The sequence below is a fragment of the Takifugu rubripes genome, chromosome 15, assembly GCF_901000725.2.
Source record: "Takifugu rubripes chromosome 15, fTakRub1.2, whole genome shotgun sequence".
In the NCBI taxonomy this organism is placed as follows: domain Eukaryota; kingdom Metazoa; phylum Chordata; class Actinopteri; order Tetraodontiformes; family Tetraodontidae; genus Takifugu; species Takifugu rubripes.
Genome location: NC_042299.1, coordinates 12,564,726 through 12,586,972, shown reverse-complemented (window position 1 = coordinate 12,586,972; position 22,247 = coordinate 12,564,726). Strand labels below are relative to the sequence as shown.

The window sequence follows — 22,247 nt, the reverse complement described above, 5'->3', positions numbered from 1 at the left end:
TATGAGGCAGAACTTCCAACCAAACAAAAGGGTTCCAAGCAGATGATAAAGTGACATAAAAATGGCTTTATACAACCACGCATATAATACATACATGAGCCATCTTTAATATTAATGAGCGAGTGAACATGGTGGGAAAACGGGGTAAAAGTCTGCTTTTATTGGTGTAAGGCAGTGTTCAACTCTCAAGTTTTTCTTTTTTTTAACGAATGAAATGTTCAAACAGAGGTGACGTGTAACAGCAGACTCTTGTATTATGCTACAAAATGTCATAAATCAGTGTAAATTCTGGGCATGAAGACATTAAATACACTCGCACTCACATATCCCTTCGGGTTTTGACCCACATCGGTTCCAATAAAACCCCAAAACTAGTTTCTTGGAACCCGAGCTGAGACTCTCGGAGGTTTACGCTTTACAGGTAGTCGCGCTGCTGGGAAATGAAACCAAAGCGGGAAGCAACCACATTAAGGCCAAACTGGTTCTGCAGACCAAAAACAAACACACCAACCACCTGATTGATGTTTCTAGGTTTCTTTTTCCTATTATTTTATAGCTAAAATGACCCCCCCCCCTCCCATATACAAGACACACATGTGCAAAATGTGGAAGGTAAATGAAGCTGAAAATAAGATACAAGACATTCAGTCCACTTTTACATCTTCTATATATCATTTCTCACCCCGTTGTGTTTTGACAGGGAGAATTAGCTATTACATGTTTTCAGAGGAGGAAAAAGAATAAAAAGCACAACTTAATTAAGCTACAAAACATTAAGCAATTCCCATCTGGGATTCAAGCCTCGAGCACCATAACGGTCCATCACAAACTTCACTGCAACAAGGAAATAGAACATGTAAAAGCAGCTAACAAAAATAAACAAAATATACTATTTATATATACATATGTGTAGAAAATGGCACTTAAAATGGCGTAAACAGACATTTGTTTAAGGGCAATGTCAGCAAGAGAGCCGTTTGATTACTCTATGATCCGTCTTCCAAGACCGTGGACACCCTGTTAATGAGGCTAAGTGTGGGTTTACACATTCTAACAAAACTCGACGGCTCAATAAGATGAAACTTCAAGTGTGTGAGGTCACGCAGACAACAGATCTGTGCAAATGTAGGAGAATTACCAACACACAGATGTTCCTGTTTCCTTCCATTTCCATGATAAATCATTTACGAGTGTCAAGATGAAATGCCTGGTGTGTAAGATTTAACAGCATCTAACTGTGACTACATTACGTGAGCATCGGAAACCCTCGTGACCAGTGGGGGTTCCCCCAGGCTGCTGTCGATGCACAGCGGCGCGACACTCTCGCATCTGCGGAGATGCAACAGCCAATTGTAAATCTAACACACTAGGACCTTTAAGCACAGGCTTCTATTCTGGCAGCCACAGAAACTAGTACACACAAATGCTTTTAGTGCCAACTGGACCACAGAGTTTCCCAGTCTAAAGATGTTGGCAGATTTGGCTTCAGGCTTCCACATCTGTGCGTGTTTTTGTTTCACGGAGGATGTCCGTGCCTTCTTGAGAGACGCTGCTTTTCACGGGGCTTCCAGGGTGAGATAACCCATCTCTCGCCGCCGGTCTGCCTTTAACAGGCGGATTGTAGGACTGCAATTTAGTGAGGCTTTGACAAAACGCATCCTCGCCCACCTCATCTGCAGCCTCCTCCGTCACCCCAGAATAAACAAAAGTGGCGCGGAGCGGAGCGGACTCTGATTGCGAAGGGTGGCGGAGCTGCCTGCTATAAAGTTCTGCATCTTGAGGCTTTAAATCACACGACACTTTATCTGAGACGTTAGAGCAAAGATGAGATTCACTGCTGGGAAAATCACTGCTGGACGAACTGGAATATGTTTTCCGTTTCCCCATTTCTGCGACTCCCCCGTCTACCAGGAGACTTAAAGCCAGTTCTGACCTTGTTTGCCATGATGGGGCCATAATGCCGCCACTGTCTCTAACCTCTGACGCGGACACGACAACATTCTGTTCGTAAAATGGTGAGAAATCGCTTTCCGAGTTGGTTTCGGCTTGAGAACATGAAAGGATAGCAGCTCTGTTCTCCCTGTATGCGTCAGAAATCTTCTGCTCAAGGCTTTCTGTGTCCAGAGACCGACTTCTTCTGTCCAGAGACAAAGGATGAGAAGCGGCCTGACTCACTCTGGTGAGACCCAGGTGCCGAGGGAGGCTGGCGACAGCCCATGTTTGACCGATCATGTTCTGCTCGTACGCGTCCAACGTCTGAAAGTCGCATTCGGCGAACGCATCTTTTTGCAAGTAGCTTTCTTCGAATTCCTGAAAGGGCGAGGAGATGTCTTCCTCCAGGTCCATCTGGATCTGCTCGTCGTACTCCCCCTCGTTGTGCAGATCCACCACGTCAAACGTTACTATGGACGGTAGAGCCTGGACGTGAGGCGTGAAGGCCGCGTTAGCCTCCAAATCGTCCACACCGGTCTGCAAGTTACCGAGCATCTGCGAGTGTTTTGTGTAGTCCACAAGTGCTTGGGAGAAACTGACCGTTTGTCCGTGGTCTAAGTCAGCGCTAGGAGACGGAGACAGCGAGCTCATACTTCTGTAGGGTAAAGCCACGGGCTTGTTTTCCTCAAGATGTTGCTCTTTGGGTTCACAAAATGTTTCAAAGTCTGCGTCAGAGGTGCCCCCGAACGAGGCGCCGCTCTGCCTCTTTTTGCAATCCGCTTTCACGGCTTTTTGTCTTTTTTCCGGAGTAACCAGACTATTCCTGTCTCTATCTGGATTATTTCTGTTGTCTGCTCCAGGCAGATTTGAATCCCGGCTACAGTTTCTATTCGCTCCCACTTCCTGCCAACCGCCCACAGTTTGGGCCAACTCTTTGAATTGACCACACGCCCCTGGTCTTTCAAGAAAATGATGAATTTTGTACAGTTCAGCACCGATGTGTAACTGATTCATGTCCATAACAAAGGCAGAATCGGACGCACCCACTGCCTCGTTTAAATACGGGCACAGATTGGAACCGGGTAGCGCTGCCTTGTTCTCGTAACGAGGACTGATCAGACTCTCATCGGGGACAAAGAGTTCATAGAGGGCGTCCCCGCTGTAGCTGTCCCTGGGCAATCTGTCATTATTCAGCCTGTCATTTTTCTCCTGCCCTTCATCTGGTCCTGGCGTGGTCGAGTCATAATAGCCCTCGTCGCTATTAGGCACCGACTCCTGATGGTCGCTTTGAGGAGTCAGCGCGTCAGCACTTGACGTGTCGGTGCCGCTGGGCTGCTGGGTGCTGTTGCTGTTGAGCAGGTTCATGTTTTGAGAGATCGTCAGGTCAGCGGTCAGTTCCGTGTGTTCTTGGTTGCAAGTGTAGCACATTTCCTCAGACGCATCATTTTCCCAGAAATCGTGAAGACACTCTTCGGCCAGATCATCTGGCAAAGCCATGTCTTCCCCCCCACCCTGGTAGGTCAGATAGCAGGAGGCCCTCTTTCCTCCATTCCTGCTCCTCTCTCCTGAAACTGTGCTCTCAGTGATGCTGTCGTCTTCTTGGTCGGCGATGATGTCCCCACAGCCGGTGAGCGAATCGAAGCTTTTCAGAGAGGCAACGTCACCAAAGATTAAGTTAATTTGATCGGATGAGCACGCAGGTGTTGCTGACTCCAACGCTGACTCAGACGTGACCAGGCAGGTCTTGCTGGGTCCAACGGGGTTCTCTTCCTGGGCCACGGACACAACCGCCACCAGATTCAAATCCTCGATCGGATCAACACACGGCTGATCGCAGAGCTCAAGCTCTGGGCTTTTAAGCCCGGCGAGCGTCTCTAAATTCAACCCAATAGCTTCAATACATTCAGGAGCAGGGGAGGCATCACATAAGACCTCTTCACGTTCAGGCACATCAGGCTCAGACCTCAGGCACTCTGTGACATACTGGTCGCCGCTGTCCTGGTTAACAGGCACGCGTTTGTTGCAGTGAGACGAGGGCACTGCAAGCATTTCAGTTTTTTCAAGGCCAACGTTTCTATGGTTCCTGTGATACTTAAAACTACTAAACAGTCCCCTTAAGCCCTTTTTCTGCCGGGTGAAAGTCAGTGATTTCTGGTCAGCAGCAGGACTACATTCACTGAGGCAGCTTGGCCGGAGCTCTCCCACAGCATCCCTCTGATTGCTGCACTCAAAATCTCCAGCTGACACGTAGCCACTTCTGTCATCACTGCTAAATTTACTCAGTCCATCATGCGTTTTACTTTTGGCGAGTCCTTTCTTAGAGGACCACTTGATGGGATTTTTACTCCTCCCTCCAAAGAAACTAGGCAAGATGCAGATGCTTTTACGCACTCCAAAGAAAGTCAGGGCAGTTCGTCTGAACCGACCAGACTTCTGGGGCTTTCCCACAGCGTTCGCCGAATCAGGCTGAAGCTCTTCTGTGATGTCGTCATGACTGCCCCGATAAAGCTGTCCGGGAAGTGAAGATGATTCTTTAGTGTCGCTAGGTAGCTCTTCTACCTTGTAAGAAGCCATGGTTACCACATTTACAGATGTTGTCCAACACAAGGCACAGCAGCTCAATCTCCAACTCAAGGTGACATCACAGTAGCGTGTTTGTCCTCCATCTCAAAGGTCTCTATGGAGAAGGTAATTAATGTCAGTTTCAAATAGAATAGAAATTCAAATGTTCTATGCAATTCAACTAAAAAAAAACAGACATTTTTCCCCTTCAAAGGCAAACCTCATATTCTTTTGATTGTACATTAAAGTGTCATTAATGTCAATATTCTTTACACACTTTGCACAAACCAATGCACTTGTAAACCCAGGTTTTTGAGTGCAACAAGGACTGCAAATATTTGAAAGATCATTATAAGAATATTATTTAAAACATTACTACACTGGATTAAGACTAATGTCCCAATTTAGGAAGGTGGGAAACTTAAGATTTTATGTTAAGACAGGTCTACCAAAAAGGATGAATGGCCAAGTTGACATGCATTAGAGCAAATAAAACAGATAACACTTCACGTCACACTCAAGCAACTAATTGATAACTTTAAAAACTTAATTCGGGCAGTACTGTTGTTTGTATCTTTTAAATAAATAAAAAATAAACAACACTCGGTGATGAAGCTCAAATAAACTTGCACACCAGCACCAACCTGTCAAAGAGAATAATGCTAACTTGTCTTAAATTTTGACCAAATGGTGAATTGGGCCGCGGAGAAGCTTTGAACAGACACGGTTGTATTTGTTTGCAGCCGCGGTTAGCCACCATTAGCCGGGTTGTTTGCTAACGGCGTCAAGCCCACTCACCAGAGCCCTGCAGTCTGTGGCTGTGCTGTCAGTGAACAGTCGCTGACAGAACACACGGCAGCAAAGCAGCGTGCTGAAAGATACACACGACGACTAAGATGCATTTAACACGTCCACAACAACCCCGGTGCGAGATAAAGAGCTGCACTTCTCAGATAATTTTCCCAAATCTCCTTTCGTCGGTCTCGTCGCACCCTGATGACGTCATGCGCGGAACGCGTGTTGCGCCTCACACGGGAAGGGATCATCAAAGATGAGATTTATTTGATCCTCCTTGGACTACTGAGGAACATCATTTGTTTCTGAATGAAGGAAACCAGTTTTTCTAGGCATTTTAAAGAACCTTTATTGAGATATTTTTCTGGGATAATCTTTAAACATGCCACAAAAAAGTGAGACATTGCCAACTAAAAAAAATAAATACAGCATGAGACATTAAAATACGAAGTCATTTTCACATTGCATGTGAAAATAGATACTGGTGAGGTTTTCTTCCCCCCATAGATGAGTGCAATATTCATGTAACAGTGGGAAAGGTCAATCACACAGGTAATACTTGTTTCTCCTAATTTGATTATCTCTTTCCTGGAACCAAAATAATCCATGGACTACGTGAAAGTACAAAATATGTATAAAAACACAATTAAAATATTCTTTCTTTGTTTTTGTTTTTTTACAATTGCGATTTCTGTATACAGTACACACATTTAAAGTCACGGTTGTGTCTTAATCTTGTCTTAATGTCTTAATTTAGCAAATTTATGATATCTCATAAAACTATGCTGCCATATTTACATATTGAAATAATGCATAAGGAAAGACAGACAGACAGAAAGAAAGAAGCTGCTATTCACAGGACATTTTCGAGGATTTAAATTGGTTATTTCAGTGCATTTATGTGTCTCTGGAAACAAGCCTCTACCTGCTCACTTTCACTTGTGCTTTTTTATTTTCAAAGTGCATTTTAAGAATTTTTTTGGTCACCTTCATATATGCATTATTATTCCAACCAAATCATTACACATTGTGTATTACTATGTTTTGGACTGTCGCACGTCTGTCCACTCCATTTTGGTGTTTTGCAGTGCTTGAGTCTTCTTCTCGTCCACCTGCACGTAATCTACTCTGTGCTCGTCAGACAGAAACGGCTTCTGCGTGGAGGGAAAGACATGTTGTTTTATCATGTAATAAATGAGCATGCTGTATATGTACCCTTCCTGGATATGTATAGGAATCACAATAATGATGGTGGATATTATAAATCAGAGTCACTTCATCAAAGACAAACCTTTTGCACAGGAGACGGTGATGCAGAATTGAAATCCAGGGACAGATAATCAAGGTTGGATTTCCGCGCCCAGGCTTGACCTGCTCCGTCAAAGCTGAGGCAGAACTGTTGCGCCGAATCCTGGAAGAGAGGGACAGAAACATTAGTGCGGCACCATTTATAAATATGGAAAAGATAGAAAGTGAGAGCATGACCGAGCATGTGCTGTCCCAGTATAAAACAGCTGAATTAAAATGTGGCCTTCGCATAGAGTAACTGATAAAATTAAGTTATTTAGTTTCAACTGCACTCTCAAACACACCCACTAGAAAGTCCCGAGTATGATCACAATTTGCTGAGCATAAAATTTTTGAAATGTACTTTCCACACCCATGTTTTGAACTCTGCAGAAGGGTTTCTTGCAGTTACAGGAGCCTAAGAACATTTACAAAATTCTGTAGGAGCAGCTAACCTGCACAAATATGAACATAAGTTTCATAGATTTTACCTTCATTGTACAGTTTGAGTCTTCATTTCTCGAACTGTCCCTCTCAGATCTGCTTTCGCAGGGTGAGCATTTTACCGAGAAACTGAAAATCCAAACAGGAAATGGACAATTTAGTTTTTTTTTATCAGAACAACTGCACAACACAAAAAGATTTCAAGTCCCTGCACCATAATATGTGAATAAATGATTACTAGGGTGCGAGATCATTTTATTGTGTTTATTTATAAAGAGACATCTCTGCAAAAGCTTCTCACCAGGAATCGGTCAGTGCTCTGCTCAAAGTTAGGTGAGTGGGACATTCTGTGATTGTTGAGAGGCCTCTCAAGTCGAGTGGTGGAGGTCGGGCTGCAAATCAACACAAGGCAGCGAATGATCAGACTCACTGTATCTCCCACTGCATCGCAAGGGTATAATACATAAAGATTCCATACGATTAGCCATAGAATCACGACATGTCTGACTGTGAATTAGCATTCGGCAACACCCATCAACCTGGTGCTCACCTCTCCTCAAGCGAGGTTTGAGATGCCGATGAATTGGGGGAGGGCTGAGGGAGGAGGACCCGCCATCATTGTCAGTGCTGAGAAAACTGAACGTCCTCGGGCTCATGGGGATGTAACCATCGCTCTCGGCGGTGGTGACAGAGGAGGGAGAGACCATGGGAATGTAGGACTCGTCCTCGCAGTTTTGAACTCGTACCGTGTTTAAACGTGGCTGAAGGAACGAGCAGAGACCCATCAAAGAAAATCAGATTTCTTCTGCAGTTATTCTTGCCAGCTAATCTCTATATAAAGTGAGAATCCTTTTCCAATAGATGACTTTTAGGACCTTTGATTTTGATTGTCTCACCAAATTAAGACTCTGCCTCCTTTTTTCTGTCTCTCTGTCAGCATCTCCTGAAAAAAAGCAATGATTATTGTTGTTGCCCTGTAGGGCTGGCCACACGAGCAGACATGTGGCAGCATCATAACATCAGGACAATTGTAACAAACCTATTCTGTAACGGTCCAGGCTTGATAACGACGTCCTTCGGGGAAATAAAGCCGCGTGGCTCGAAAATGTTTGCGTGATTATTGTCCTGCAAGATCCGTCGGATCCGTCTTTTTGCCGCTCTGATGGGTGACTGGGCTTGGGCGGCAGTGGGGGAGGGGTCTGTCTTTCATCTCTTTCTTCAAATGAGGCCGGAGAAAAGGGTTTGTCAAACTGGAAGACACTGGTTGCACAGTGGTGCAGCGGCGAGGAAGACGAGGAAGGTAAAACCATGGAAGCGCAGGGGGCGCTGAAAGGAGGGTTGGTCAGGCTCCCGTGCAGGAAAAGACCTGGACCGGGACTAGTGTGAGAGAGGAACAAGGAAGAAGAATTTGTGTAGAGAGGCGAGGGGACGGTGTCCTTGGTGGCGTCGTCTGTCGACTTCTGCTCCAGAGAGATCTCGGAGTTTGAGAAGCTGTCATGTCTACAGATAGGGCAAGAACGAAAACATCTGTTAAACCCCCAGCAGTGCCACCACCCTACCTGGCATCAAAGAATTCCCTGCACTTCAGACACATACCCGCTGACACTCACGCTTCCCGTCTCACACTCTGAGAGAAACAGGTAGTCTAGAGGGTGACTGGAGTCTAGCTGACTGGATACGGATGCTCGACCAGAGCTGACTGGTGACGGTTGCAGGGAGGTGGGGGTCTGCGGTAGGCCTTCCTCTGAGCTCTCTGTGGGGAACAGTTGGAAATCTTAGAAACAAAACTACAGACACTAAGCAATAGCAAAAACATGCTAACAGTGCACTAAAACACATATAGGCACTCCTAAAATCCAAAGGGCAATCATCTCCATCAAATCTTATTTGGTTTCACTTGGCTTCTGGATGGCACAATGCTGGGTGGGCTGGCGATGACGCACGGCACACGTAGCTGATACGCAACCTTTTAGCGATTGAGCAATGATCAACAGCAGCGATACTGTTTCCTGCAAAGAGGCCCCATTTCGCCCCTGCCTCCGAAGGAAGTTGTCGACTTAATGTCACAAAAAGGACAGAGATTATTATTACACAGCTTGTTGAAGCAGACTTATACATTGCACATTTAATTACTCCTCACTGGGCTCCCATATATTGTCCTGTCATTCTTCCTGGTCATTTTACTTTGCTATTCTAAGACTTTTTTTTATGAGATATAGACATATGTTAGCGGCAGCAAACAGGACTTCAATTAAAACATAACATTACAGCTATAGTGCTCTTTTCTGCCAGTGCACAGATAGCAGCTGTTACTATAATATACAGTCCTATTATGCTAATAGCACAATAGTCATGTAAAAATACTAGCGACCACGTTTTCAGTGTGTGAAACATGTGGAATCATCCTAATGGCAGAATTCTGATCAGCCCGTTTTCTAAGAACTGTTGTTGGTTACAGTAACCTCCAGAGAAGCATATCAGAACATTTGTGCCGTTGCTCTATCACCTTCACACAGGCGACAGCTTTCTAACAGACATCACGGGACAATCAACGGGCCTGGCGAACTGTCTCACATCAACCACATTCGATTTTTTTGCGTCTCCAAAGCAAAAGTTGCATGAGTAACACAGAACTCTGATCTTTTATTTGCCATGCCTTATCAGTTCTTGTTTCCCGAAACTTGCAAAAGGATTTTGAAATACTGGAAATATGCATGTAGGCACGAGTCTGATTTATGATTAAATATGACATCACTTACTTTCCAGTCATCAAAACATGTGCATTCCTGTTGTGTGTGCATAGTTTATCTCGGTTGTACAGACATTTAGCCACTTGAGAACAACACCCAAACTCTGTGAAAAGAGCATCAGGTTACTGTTTAAGAGTAATGCTACTGATTCTGTGGTTTGGCTTTCAAAGTAAAAGCCTTGACCAATAGTACATGATGTTAACGCTGGACAGGAGTCTGCACCTCTTTGATTATGTTGACTTTTAGTTTGTCCTCTTTCTAGCCCAGCAGATGGGATTTTGTCCTGTTTACACTTTGGTTCCAATCTCTTTAAATGCAGGTTTTATGTTTATGTTTTCTTTCTTTTTACCAGCATCGTCCAAGCTCCCAAAGTGGCAAATCTGGCTGATGTTATTGATCCAGTCATTCATCTCCTCCTCAGTTTTGGCCACCAGGTAAAAAATGCGTGACGAGGTCTTCACCACAAACAGGTGCTTCCCGTGGAAGTCTCGCTTTATCCGAAGCTGCACGCTCAGGGTTTCGACCTCACACTCCTTCAGGTCGATGATGCGAATGGGCTTCTTCGAGTTCTTAGTCTGATAATACTCAAGGACGTCAGGATTGCCGCTCATGCGACCTCTCCGGAGCACGAACCAGCGTTTCCTCCATGCCTGCAGGAGAGAGAGCGAGACAAACACTCAACAAACATGAAGTCCCTCTTTACTTAAAGCCTAAACTGTCCTATTGTTCACAACCCCACACAACTCCAACATGACTCTTTATTAGGTTTATTAGTCATGAGCAGTCATGGGAATAGTCTGTTGCTGACAACAGCTAACGTAGCAACTTTTGTTGCTTTTGATTTAGTCAGTAAGCGGAACCTCTTGCCCAGTTTCCCAGAAGTGCAGAGAAGAGGAAGTGACTGTATTTAGAAAAAGTCTAACATTCGAAGAGGTATTTATATAGTTCTTGCTTGTGCAAAGGATTTACTGAAATGTATCTGCAGGACCTGTATTTATAACACCTTGACCAGTTTCAGGCTGCAGGTTTCTCATGTTTAAAAATAGGGTCTTTTACTTCAGAAGAAGAGGGGACATTCACGTATACATATATTAACACCTTCCTCTGCCCTGTCAGCATGAAGACTGTCCCAATGTTTTGCTGCATGTGAGTAATCTGCTCTTGCTCATGTCAGTCACTGTGTTTACATCAGGAAATGGTTAGAAACTCTTACTACCCATAAACCTGCCACACTGAGGAGGAAAATGGAACTAAACAGATGGCAAGTTGGGCGTATGGATGTTCAAAACTTGGAAGGTTTAGTTTAAACAGCTCTATCTAATAGAAGAAAGTAAATAAATGACCGTTTCCAGCTGTAGAATCTAAATAAAGCTGAAAAAAGCCCCCCCAAGACCCTTTTGATTCTCTTACTGGTTTATGCAGAGCTTTAAGCCACATGTCAGCAGATGTGGCCTAAATATGGAATTTAGTCTGAAAACTCCGAACAGAGCCAGTACGCGCACCTTGAATTCAAACATTTTGTCTTCTATTTAGGTCGGAATCCTAGAGATTTAAAAATGGATTTACCGGCAAAACCAAACTAAGCTGGCCAACATGGAAGATGTTTAGACTTTTTTTAGAGAAAAAGCAGGTGTTTTAACATTAACAGCGGTTCTGTTTTATACTGTTATGACAGCGTGACAATGAGCCTACGTTCATAATAACACCATCCTGAAACTGAAGCGGCTGAATGAAACCCAGCTGTCAGTGGTCATCCTTGTAAATGAACACGGTAAAAATGACAAAAAAAAGAAAGCAAATGCATCTAAATGAGTGAGACTTAATGTTTTAGGTCTTAAAATACAAAATTAACCACTTCTGCAGACTAAAGAGACTGAATTGAAACTGGTATTATTTTAATCTGAATAAAACCAACAACCAACCTCCCCCTGCTCTGAATGTTGATGCATGCACATTTACCTTTCATTTAAATACAGACTTGGATACAGTGCATTTAACTAAGATTAGCAGTCAGAGCGCGCATGTGCTTGACATTTAAGCAACACGAGGCAGATATTGTTTTTGCCTTTAAAGCAGTGGGAAAAGCATATTGTTCTTTAGCATCAACAGGAATTGAATAGCGAGCTAAAATAAGTTTTTGTTTCCCACCCCTTATCCCCTGAATGCACATTGACAAATGGCTGTTTCTGTTCGTGCGGAGGAAGTGCACATAGCCATAGTGAAGCTGCACTATTTCTGCTTGCCAGAGTCTGTCTGTCTGGCTCGGACCTTACTTCCCATGTTTCACAATTCACATGCTCATCACACAGACACAGAACAGGGCAAGTGACCAGCCCTGTGTTATCACATGACCCCATCAAACACGGAGGAAAAGTCACGTCTGTATTCCGTTCATGTAGGCAGTCACACGCACATTGCTGCGTGAGTAAATTTTAGGTCTGCAGGAATTACAGGAACAGTTATTAACACTAAAAGGTGTATGTGAGGTTTTTTTGTAGTACAACACTTCAGCCATAATAGAAATAAGAGACGTGCTATTATCAAGATGGCTCAGATCAAACCCACAAAATGCTTCAAAATGATCTTCCCACGCTATTATGCACACATAAATGCACACACTCTTTCCCAGCACTCCCTTAATCAGCATTACCTGCTGCTGGAGGACATAAACAAGTATCTGGTGTATACTCATACTCACAAATCTCTTTAATTTCTTCTCTGGGGGAGATTTAATGAGCCAGCCGGTACAGACCACATCCCCAGCACTCATCTTGACTGCAGAATGTGACGTCCTCACAGCTGCTGCTGCTGCTGCTGCTGCTGCTGCTGCTGCTGTTGTTGTTGCCGCCGCTGCTGCTGTGAAACTGAGAGAGCCGCTAAGCATATCCTGTGTTGAGGAGGAGGAAGGAGGAAGTTGAATTGATCGGACTGAAAAGAGGGAGGGGAAGAGTGAGCGAGGGAGGGAGAGAGAGGGAGAGAGAGAGCGGGGGGGGGGGGGGGGGGGGGATGAGAGAGAGAGAGAACTATGTGTTTTGTCAAATATTCAAGGCAAAGTGGAGGTGTTGGGTAGTAAGAGACTTAAAGCAGACAACTATTACACCATATAAGCTGTGACTCATTTAAAGGCACACACACACACACACACACACACACATGTGTGGATAGATAGATAGATAGATAGATAGATAGATAGATAGATAGATAGATAGATAGATAGATAGATAGATAGATAGATAGATAGATAGATAGATAGATAGATAGATAGATAGATAGATAGATAGATAGATAGATAGATAGATAGATAGATAATCACAGTACAGTACCAACTATCAGTGCAGAAATATGGGAAATAAAGTCGGGTATAAAGAGGAGAGAGAAGGATAAGTGCTTTTAGGAGAGCAGGTGCTTTTGGCGTTTCTTCAAGGGCTTTTTAAAGAAAGAAAGGATCGTTCCTGGTCTGACAGAGGTGAAGATAGTGGTTGCACGTTTTCATGATTGCCATTACATTAAATAAAATTTCCGGTCATTTTAGAAAAGCCACATTGCGTACATGAAAGGACGTTTGGAAAACTATAACCGACACACTAACAAATGCAAAAATATTGAATTTACATAAAATACCGCAAGGGGGCGACAAAACACAGCCACTTTGAATGATCCATCTCAGTAACATGACTCAGGAAAATGGTTACATTGGCTTGTTTTTTTGTTTGTTTCACATTTTATAAAAATACATCCACAATCTGCATTTACATTGCATCCAGCTATTATTTCTCAGTGCTGTTCTGGGGGACGTGCCTCATAAATTTGTTTATTCGTGACGTGTGTTTTGTCTTTGTCCAGTTTTAAAATTGTACCTCTTCAATCATCAAGACAACGCAATATCACTTAATTAGAATGAGTTAACGGTGGACAGCAGCAGTATTATTTCGAGAAGAACCGTAATTACCAAAGACTCTTGAAAATAAGAAACACGCCGGGGCTTAAAGGGCGGCGCCATCTTTTTTTTCAGCCGGCGACGATTTTTTTTACTAATCTTTATTTGTTTTGAATCTCTACAATTACCCATAATGCCCCTGAAACGTGTGACCTGTCTCTGGCCTTGGTGCGTAGCGCGGCGCTGTCTGCTAGTTGTCAGCTGGTTGCAGGATTTCCCCGTTAACTAGCTTGTGCTCTTGTGTGGGGAAAATCGGCTTGAGATCTTGGAGCCGTCGCATTGGAATTGAGCCACGATGCTGAAATGTAGATCAGTGTGGAGAAGGCTTGCCCCACTCGCCAGAGCCTCGTCAACTGTGTGTCGGCAGAACGCGAGAAGAACAGGTAAGTTTTAAGTTAATGTCACAGCAACTTGCCGCCTATTTACGATCCCGATTCAGACACGCACGCCTGCTCTTGCTGCAAAGTTTGCACACTTTCTATAGCCTACACATCGTTATCGTGACATTCCTTGGACGGCTGCAAAGCTAATTTTAACCTTGCTAACTTGGATTAGCAAGGGGCAACGCGCAGAATGAATGACATTCGTAACTAGCTGGCTAATTTGATTCGTGAAATAATTAACTCTGTCTTTCCCGCAGTGTGTCAGAAAGTAAGACTCAATGAACGACAGCTGCTGCTGCTGCCATTTCACATTTTGGCAAGCCTGTGCACTTTACTGCGTTAAAGCATGTTGTGTAAACCTTGGGGCTGCCATAATGGCGACTTATCAGATCACGGGTCTTTGAGACTTATTTTGCCAAGAAAGCACTCAAATTTGAGTCTGAAACCGAAGCCATTGTAAGGTCCTGCTGATTTCAAGTCCTTTTAGTGGGCAAATCAAATGATTATATGGTTATCTATAGTAGTAACTAATCGCCTGTATGCGTGCGTCATCCTTTCTAGGGGTTCTGCAGAATGCATGTTGCTTCAAGGCGGCTGGATTGTTTCAACTTGCACCAGAGGCTGTGCAATTTGGTCCAAAGTTGTAAATATGATGCCAACGTGCACACCATATCAGTGTCATAAACAATCAAATAAAGCACTGGTGCTGGAACTACGGACCAGACATTCTGCAGAAGTGAGGACCGAGGAAATGTCACGTTCATGGAGGATAAGAGAGCTTAACTAAAACTCTGGCAATAGCAAAGATACGCAGCCATTAATGTACAATAAACTGGATTCCAAAGTATGTCAATAATACTGTCTTTGCACACGGTATTGATGTTTATCAATGTTTGATAGGACTATCAAGAGAAAACATTCAATAGCTTCAAGGTAGATGACTTTGCCCAGTTAATTAGCAATAACTAAACAGTAATCTGCAAAGTTTGAGCAGAATACATTTGAAGGAATCTTTGATGGAAGTAGATAATAATAAAAAAAACAACAGTGTGCATTGTATCATAACATTGTCAGGAAAAGGTTGTTGTTTCTCCTTTTAGGGTTAAATAATGCCAGAATCCCAGTGCGTGAGCCTGCGGCGCACATGTCCACGGGGCCGACGGGGGGAGGAGGAAGAGAGAACCTGCTGTACTTTGCTATGGTTGGGACGACATTCATCGGTGCTGGAATATATGTAAGCAAGCTGAAACACTCAGAGAATTTCCTTTTTATGGTGAAGTACATCATCTGTATTTTGGGTTTGACTGCAGCCGATGAGATTTACTGCCTTGTTTTGCTTTTCCAGGTGTACCGGACTCTAAAGGAAGACAAGGAAAGATATCAGGACCGTATAAATGAAATTGCATCAAGGCCACAGAAAGCTGCTGCAAAAGAAGCCACACTCCTACATCCGGAGCCTCAAGGTGAGTTTCTTTTTTTAAAATCACATGTAGTCATGGCAATATTTTCTACAGCTAACAATTCATTATTTTTTACTACTTTTTATTTTTTAGCAGTAGAAGCTACTGAAACGAAGGGTAAGTAATATTATTTTTAAGAGAAACCTCATTTTTATCTCAATCTATGAACTCATGAACTATAATGGAATGACCAAAAAGAAAGATCATTTATAGAAAAATTGTGAACATTATTTATTTTTCACTGTCTAAATGCAAGCAGTACTGAAATATTGTTTGGTAAAACACTTTGAACCATTTTCTATCATTTGTTGTCACGTCAACATTTGAGCCAAAAAACAGTTAACGATGACATTGATTGCTCTTCCTGAATAGATGAAGTCTAAATAGTTTAATAATTACATTGTTTTCTTCCCTCAGCTGCCCCTGAAACGGAACCACAAGCAGAACCTGCAGTAGGAGAGCCGAGTCCTGCCACCCCTGACTCTGAAGCACCAGTGGCCCCCAGTGAAACAGCCGAACCTGCTCCAGGTTACCTGCATATTTGCATTCCTCTACATGGTAGCTTTAGCATGTACTAGAAAGCAATAAAATCAAAGCTCAAAGATGGGACATTGTGTGCTTATACATGGTAAAACAGGGCTGCAAAACTGGTAAAAATAGACTTTTGTTTGTCTTTATTACAGTGTGCTGTTCGTATTCAAGTGGTGAAAAGTATCTAACATGAACTTTGACCTCGTGTTCCCTGTGTTTGTTTATCTTGTGCTTACTGGTGCGTGTATCATTAGCTTGTTCCATTTCATTTGGTTTGTGTCCCCAGTCTCAGAATTATCCTGTTCTATACGTCCAGGGCTACTTTCAGCTGGGAATAGAGCCGTAGAATCCACAAATACGTTGGCTGCTGTGTCATCATGCTTGAATAATGAATGAAACACGTTCAAATCATGACATTGTTTTTGTAATGTTTGCTGGTAAAGCTGCATTGAGCTGGTGGTCTTGAGCCCACTAAGAAGTGAATATTAACCCATCCAGATGTTACTTGTTATGACTTACATAGAAGCTCCTCCTGTGGTTAAGGAGGGTTAGCTTGGAGAACAGGAAGCTGTCGTCTAACTGAAGCATTAGGATGAGTTGACTCCTTATGTTTGACCTGAGTCAGCAGAGTAAAATTCCAGCTCAGCAGAGTACGGTTCCAGTTTGATTGTAGGGTGACTAGGGATCAGCAATAGTAAACATGAGGTTAATGTTAAACCTTAAAATTTGAACCACAACCATTAGCGACTGCAGCGTCGCCCCGGGCTGACCTTACAGACCCATCCCCAGCACTCACCCGGGCCAGTGCATGGGAGGAGATATTAAGACTATAATTAAACCTGGACTGCTGCAGGGACGTGGGGGAGCACAAGACCAATGTGATAATGTTAACAGTCAAGCTCAACACCATCTATTCTGTCCGTGGCAGGATTTGTCATCACAGCTTCTCTTTCTATCCTTTGGATTCTGCTCCTGTGATAATCGTGGCTACTGTCTCTCATCGTTAAAAACAACATTTCCTCACACTTTCAGCTGTATTTTCTCCCTGTAGGTCTGTATAAGCATCCAAATTCCTGCCTTTGACATGTCTGTCCTCTCTTTTTTTGCTGTTTCTCTCTGTCATGCTTGACCCTCATTCATGCAAACTCCAGGAGGAGCAGCAGAGTCTGTGGCTGTTCCTCACAAGCTCCCCTCACACACTCCATACCTCCTTATCGGTGGGGGCACCGCCTCGTTTGCTGCTGCCCGCTCCATTCGAGCCAGAGACCCTGGTGCTCGGGTCAGTAGAGTTTTAATCCTTGTTCAAACATTTGGGCCTGACATTGTGTTAATATCTTTTTCTATCCGTCAGGTGTTAATAGTGACTGATGAGCCAGACCTTCCTTATATGAGGCCGCCTCTTTCTAAGGAACTGTGGTTTTCTGATGACCCCAGTGTGACGGAAACTCTGCGTTTTAAACAGTGGAATGGAAAAGAAAGAAGGTGAACTTTTTCCGCTTAAATAAGTACTTTTAGCACCCTGAAAATAGCTGCAGAGGCCCCAGTTATCTGTAAATATGATTAGTACTTAATCCTATTTCATAAAATAAATCAGTTTACACATTGTTAGTAATACAGAAGTTAATATATATACAGTGCAATGAATTTTATACATTTATCTTATTTGTTTGACAGTATCTACTTTCAGCCAGCATCGTTCTACATTAGCGCAGAAGAATTGGACAGTGCAGAAAATGGAGGAGTGGCTGTTCTCACCGGCAAAAAGGTCTCACAGTTATAAATCTGGAGTAAAACCACAGTTTGAACGTTTGACTGTGCTGCCTATTGTCATGACCAATTCCCGTCACACAGGTGGTGCATATGGATGTAAGGGGAAACAAAGTCAAACTTGATGATGATACTGAGATTTCATATGACAAGTGCCTGATTGCCACAGGTAAAAAAAAAAAAAAAAAATGTTTTGCAATCAATTATTTTTTTAACGTAGTAGAAACTTATGCCAGCGTTTCTCTGTAGGTGGAGTGCCAAGAAATTTACAGGTGATTGACAGAGCTGCAGAGGACGTGAAGTCAAGGACAACTTTGTTCCGCAAGGTCAGTTTTTAGCCACAAGGGGGCGACAGACCGGTTTCTCTGGGAGCCTCCGGCCTGTCGTTACATGTGTGGTGTAACTACAATTACAGCACACTCACCCACTAATTTGGAATAATTTCTATTTAAAATACATACAATATTATTCGGAAGCTGTCTTAAGAACTTGATAGCGGTACCCATTGATATAAAACTTTTAAGGCATACAGCTGCAAAAGCAAATATGAAATTATGCTCTCCCCCACAGATCGAGGATTTCAAGTCACTGGATAAAGTCTCCCGCAACATCGAGTCCATCACAATCATTGGGGGAGGCTTCCTGGGCAGTGAACTGGCCTGTGCACTTGGCAGGAGATGTAAGAGTTGCAGTACTGTTGTTGACTAGAATGATCCTTTTTATGCATCTGCTGCTCAATTTATTCTCCTCTGGCTCTGTCCCAAAGCCAATGAGTCGGGGCTGGAGGTGGTGCAGATGTACCCAGAGAAGGGCAACATGGGGAAAGTCTTACCTGAGTATCTGAGTAACTGGACAACAGAAAAAGTCAAGAGAGGTGAATGTTCATGACTTGTCATTTTAGCATGGCTGAATTTCTCTATTTTTATGACCAAATATTCTTCATGAAATTGTCTTTCTTTGGTTTTAGAGGGTGTTAAAGTGATCACAGAAGCGTTGGTTAAATCGGTGACGTTCAAAGACGACAAGTTAGAAGTCCAGCTGAAAGATGGCCGAAAAGTACGTCCAGTTCTGTGTAGCTCAGGAAACCAGTTGTTCGGTGATTTTTATTTATTTATATATTTTTGCCCTGTAGGTCAGAACAGATCATATTGTTGCAGCTGTTGGCTTGGAGCCCAACATTGATCTGGCTAAATCAGCAGGTCTGGAGGTCGACCCTGACTTCGGTGGTTATAGAGTCAATGCAGAGCTGCAGGCCAGATCCAATATTTGGGTGGTAAGTTTGTGTATTTAACATTTTTCTTGTTTAACTGAATGCCTGTGCTAGTGAGCCAATCACACAGGCCTGGTCACATCAGGTGATGTCGGGCCGTCATTGGATTGGAAAGGTCAATCACTGTCATGTTTTTTTTCCTGTGCTTAGGCTGGAGATGCTGCGTGTTTCTACGACATCAGGCTGGGTCGTCGACGGGTGGAGCACCACGATCACGCCGTTGTGAGCGGAAGACTAGCAGGGGAAAACATGACAGGAGCCAACAAACCCTACTGGCATCAATCTATGTTCTGGTGAGTGGTGCCTTTTTTGCATAGGCTCAAGTGAGCAGCGGTATTGGATCCAAAGTAATTTGACTGGTAGCTCCAAGCTACAAGAACCTTATGAAACAAAAACGAAGGGGGCTGTATGAGAAAACTAGAGCCACACTGGTTTCTTTGACTACATTTAAATAAGCACTGAGGCTGCATGTGTATTTGTCCACATGACTCAGATTTAATCCTCTCAGATTTCACTTGAATGCTTGAATCGCCCTGGATACTTCTCTGACTTCAGTCATGATCATAGGACAGGAGGTTTTACTGAGTTTATCATAAATACACATATTCTGATTTAATTCAGAACATAATAAATACAAAAACTGTTACCAAATATGCATATAGTCACTCAAATTGACTGTGGAAGGCTAAAATTTAAACGGTTTGAACACACTAATACCTTTCAGCATATATGGACATTTATTTTGTAAATTATGCCTCCAGATTGCTTGATTTTATTCTGTTACCGCTGCTCCCAGTTTAACATGTTACCATGTCAACGGCTGAACCACAGGCCTGGATGCTTCTGCACTGTGCCCACGCAAAGCGTACGGATTCTCTGGGCTGAATGACCACAGCAGGTTATTTTTCAAGGCCGATCGTCAGTGACATCATTTAGGGTCATCAGCCAGCTTGAAGCCCATCCGGTCGCAGCAGGCCCACGTGCTCGTCACTGAAGTTCTCAGCTTAATTTTTAATAATTGCCCAGGCCTGTGTGTTTGTGTGCTCTCTCGTAGATGGGAACCACACACAAACACCCCGTGTTTGGAGGCTGTTATGACACTTAAAAGTTTAGAAGTGCATGACCTCAAAGGTCCAGTTTGTGCTATTTAAAGACTTGATCTGTTTTTTGTGTGCCTAGGAGTGACCTGGGACCAGACGTAGGTTACGAGGCGATAGGGATCGTTGACAGCAGCCTACCAACAGTGGGAGTATTTGCCAAAGCCACTGAGAAAGATACACCTAAGGCAGCTACAGAGAAGTCAGGTAGGTCGTTCCCCATGGAGGTTTGACTCCGAACATCAGTCACATTTTCTTACTCGTTGAATGTGTCGTAGGGACTGGGATCCGCTCAGAAAGTGAGACGGAGGAGACGGCTGCTAGCACAGAGCCGTCATCATCGCCCGCCCCCGCCCCCACTCCCGAGAAACAAAAGGATGACTATGGAAAAGGAGTCATCTTCTACCTGAGAGACAAAGTGGTGGTGGGCATCATCCTGTGGAACGTCTTCAACAGGATGCCCATTGCTAGGAAGGTACAGACACCTTTTTTTTCATGCTTTGAATTTCTATGAGGAAGGAAATGCCAATTCTCTGTTTTATTTATATCTTTATTTTGAATTGTGCTACGTGCAGATCATTAAAGATGGAGAGGAACACGCGGATCTGAATGAAGTAGCCAAGCTGTTTAACATCCATGAGGATTAGGATGGAGGCGGATGGACGGAGGAGCCTCACGTTGAAATCGAACTTTGCCGCCCCGAAAGAAAAACGCATCATACTAGAAAAACTGGGAGAATGAATTGTAAATTATGTCACGTTGTGGAAATATTTTCATATATGGAATTTCTATGAGCTTCACCTCTTTGTTTCTTTTCTATTCAGGAGCGTTTACTGCTTCTCCTTCAACAAACCTGTACGCTCATGTTTTATGTGATTGTCCACCCCCCCACCCCCAACAAGCCCAAAAACCGTTAAGCACGAACCACGTCTGTTCTCTGTGCGAGCAGCGCCGGTGCTGGTGAGAGAAGCCGCAATAAAAACAGTTTTTAAATCGGAGTGATCCCGTTCTTTCGAGTGGGATAATGACCCAGAAACTGACCTTCAGCTGCGACATTGTGAGGCTGAGCTCATCCCTCCTGAAGCCGTCAGACATCATAAATCCATCGGAGTCATGATTTACATGAACTGATGGCGAATGTCTCAAAGCGCTCGTTAACAGCCGGATTCGCTCAATCCGGGCTGCGTAAAGGGAACCTGACGAGTACAGTTTGTATGTCTTATTAATTAGGGCCAGTGTGCCTTTTAATAAAAACGCCTATAAAGTAAAGACTGACCTACTTGTCTTGTCCCGCGGTGAAGATGTTCAAGCATGCAGAAACATTGCCTTTCTTTCCCCCCTACCGTGGGCGTCTTTTATTAAGACGGCACCCATGTCTCGCGTTCTCACACATTTCTTATCCTGTTTGACACTGTGGGCTCTGGAGCAAAGGGCACCGCGGTCTCTCAAGTGTGAGCTAAACACGTGCAGCTGTAACGTTCCATCGCCTCCGTTGACATTAATTTTACATGAGTAAATGGCTGAAATGCCTCTCCCTCTCTGTGTGGAGGAACAAACACGAGCTCTGCCACATTTAGATCACAATTTGAGGACGGAAGCTGGACTCCAAATGTTTGAGCACTCGGCTAACGATCGAACTGTGGGGCCGCCAGGCACGATGCTTTAAAAAATGAATGTGAGGATGTGTGTGCTCTTAACGGGATCCTTCTGGCTTCATTTGACTGGATGAGGTATTTGCTGACATGACTTTAACGCGCTTAAAATAACAGATTCCTTAGTTAACATGAAGAATATTGGAGAAAGAAAGAGAAGCCTTTTGAAATCTGGGAAGTTATGTTATTCACTGGCAAGTTGTTCCAATCTGCAGGGATGTGGATTTGTACCAGAGAAATATTCTCACATTTAAATGATTATTTACTTTTGCCGGGATTATTGTGCATATCGTCTTTGAATCTTGGGTAGTTTTTCCCGTGGGGCAGTTGTGACCACCCCACTTTGTAAACGCTCCTGTCCCTTTAAATATTCTTGCAGC

General features: G+C 43.6%; 3 protein-coding genes across 5 annotated transcripts; 1 reads left to right on the top strand and 2 right to left on the bottom strand.

Annotated features, from left to right (window-relative positions):
• Nucleotides 1–138: 138 nt before the first annotated feature.
• Nucleotides 139–5,487, bottom strand: amer1 (APC membrane recruitment protein 1). The gene is made up of 2 exons (XM_011611484.2): nucleotides 5,293–5,487; nucleotides 139–4,609 (listed from the first exon to the last, which is right to left on the bottom strand). The coding sequence occupies exon 2, from the start codon at nucleotides 4,504–4,506 to the stop codon at nucleotides 1,486–1,488; it is 3,021 nt and encodes a 1,006-aa protein (XP_011609786.2). The 5' UTR covers nucleotides 4,507–4,609; nucleotides 5,293–5,487; the 3' UTR covers nucleotides 139–1,485.
• A 135-nt stretch (nucleotides 5,488–5,622) lies between these two features.
• Nucleotides 5,623–12,677, bottom strand: gab3 (GRB2 associated binding protein 3). The gene is made up of 10 exons (XM_029848265.1): nucleotides 12,469–12,677; nucleotides 10,120–10,420; nucleotides 8,617–8,773; nucleotides 8,060–8,520; nucleotides 7,917–7,963; nucleotides 7,571–7,781; nucleotides 7,322–7,412; nucleotides 7,068–7,149; nucleotides 6,581–6,700; nucleotides 5,623–6,443 (listed from the first exon to the last, which is right to left on the bottom strand). The coding sequence occupies exons 1-10, from the start codon at nucleotides 12,652–12,654 to the stop codon at nucleotides 6,327–6,329; spliced, it is 1,773 nt and encodes a 590-aa protein (XP_029704125.1). The 5' UTR covers nucleotides 12,655–12,677; the 3' UTR covers nucleotides 5,623–6,326.
• Nucleotides 12,678–13,840: 1,163 nt separating this feature from the next.
• aifm1 (apoptosis inducing factor mitochondrion associated 1) lies at nucleotides 13,841–21,475 on the top strand. 3 transcript variants are annotated; one of them, XM_029848264.1, is made up of 18 exons: nucleotides 13,841–14,090; nucleotides 15,191–15,324; nucleotides 15,436–15,553; nucleotides 15,647–15,667; nucleotides 15,968–16,108; nucleotides 17,233–17,360; nucleotides 17,433–17,563; nucleotides 17,756–17,846; nucleotides 17,933–18,017; nucleotides 18,098–18,174; nucleotides 18,419–18,527; nucleotides 18,615–18,722; nucleotides 18,816–18,904; nucleotides 18,981–19,121; nucleotides 19,269–19,411; nucleotides 20,298–20,422; nucleotides 20,494–20,690; nucleotides 20,791–21,475. In XM_029848264.1, the coding sequence occupies exons 1-18, from the start codon at nucleotides 14,003–14,005 to the stop codon at nucleotides 20,860–20,862; spliced, it is 1,998 nt and encodes a 665-aa protein (XP_029704124.1). In that variant the 5' UTR covers nucleotides 13,841–14,002; the 3' UTR covers nucleotides 20,863–21,475. The 3 variants fall into 3 exon arrangements, with proteins under 3 accessions (XP_029704124.1, XP_029704123.1, XP_011609783.2); XM_029848263.1 differs by having other exon boundaries at nucleotides 15,644–15,667; nucleotides 20,791–21,213; XM_011611481.2 differs by having other exon boundaries at nucleotides 13,842–14,090; nucleotides 15,644–15,667; nucleotides 15,968–16,078; nucleotides 20,791–21,213.
• The last annotated feature ends 772 nt before the right edge of the window (nucleotides 21,476–22,247 follow it).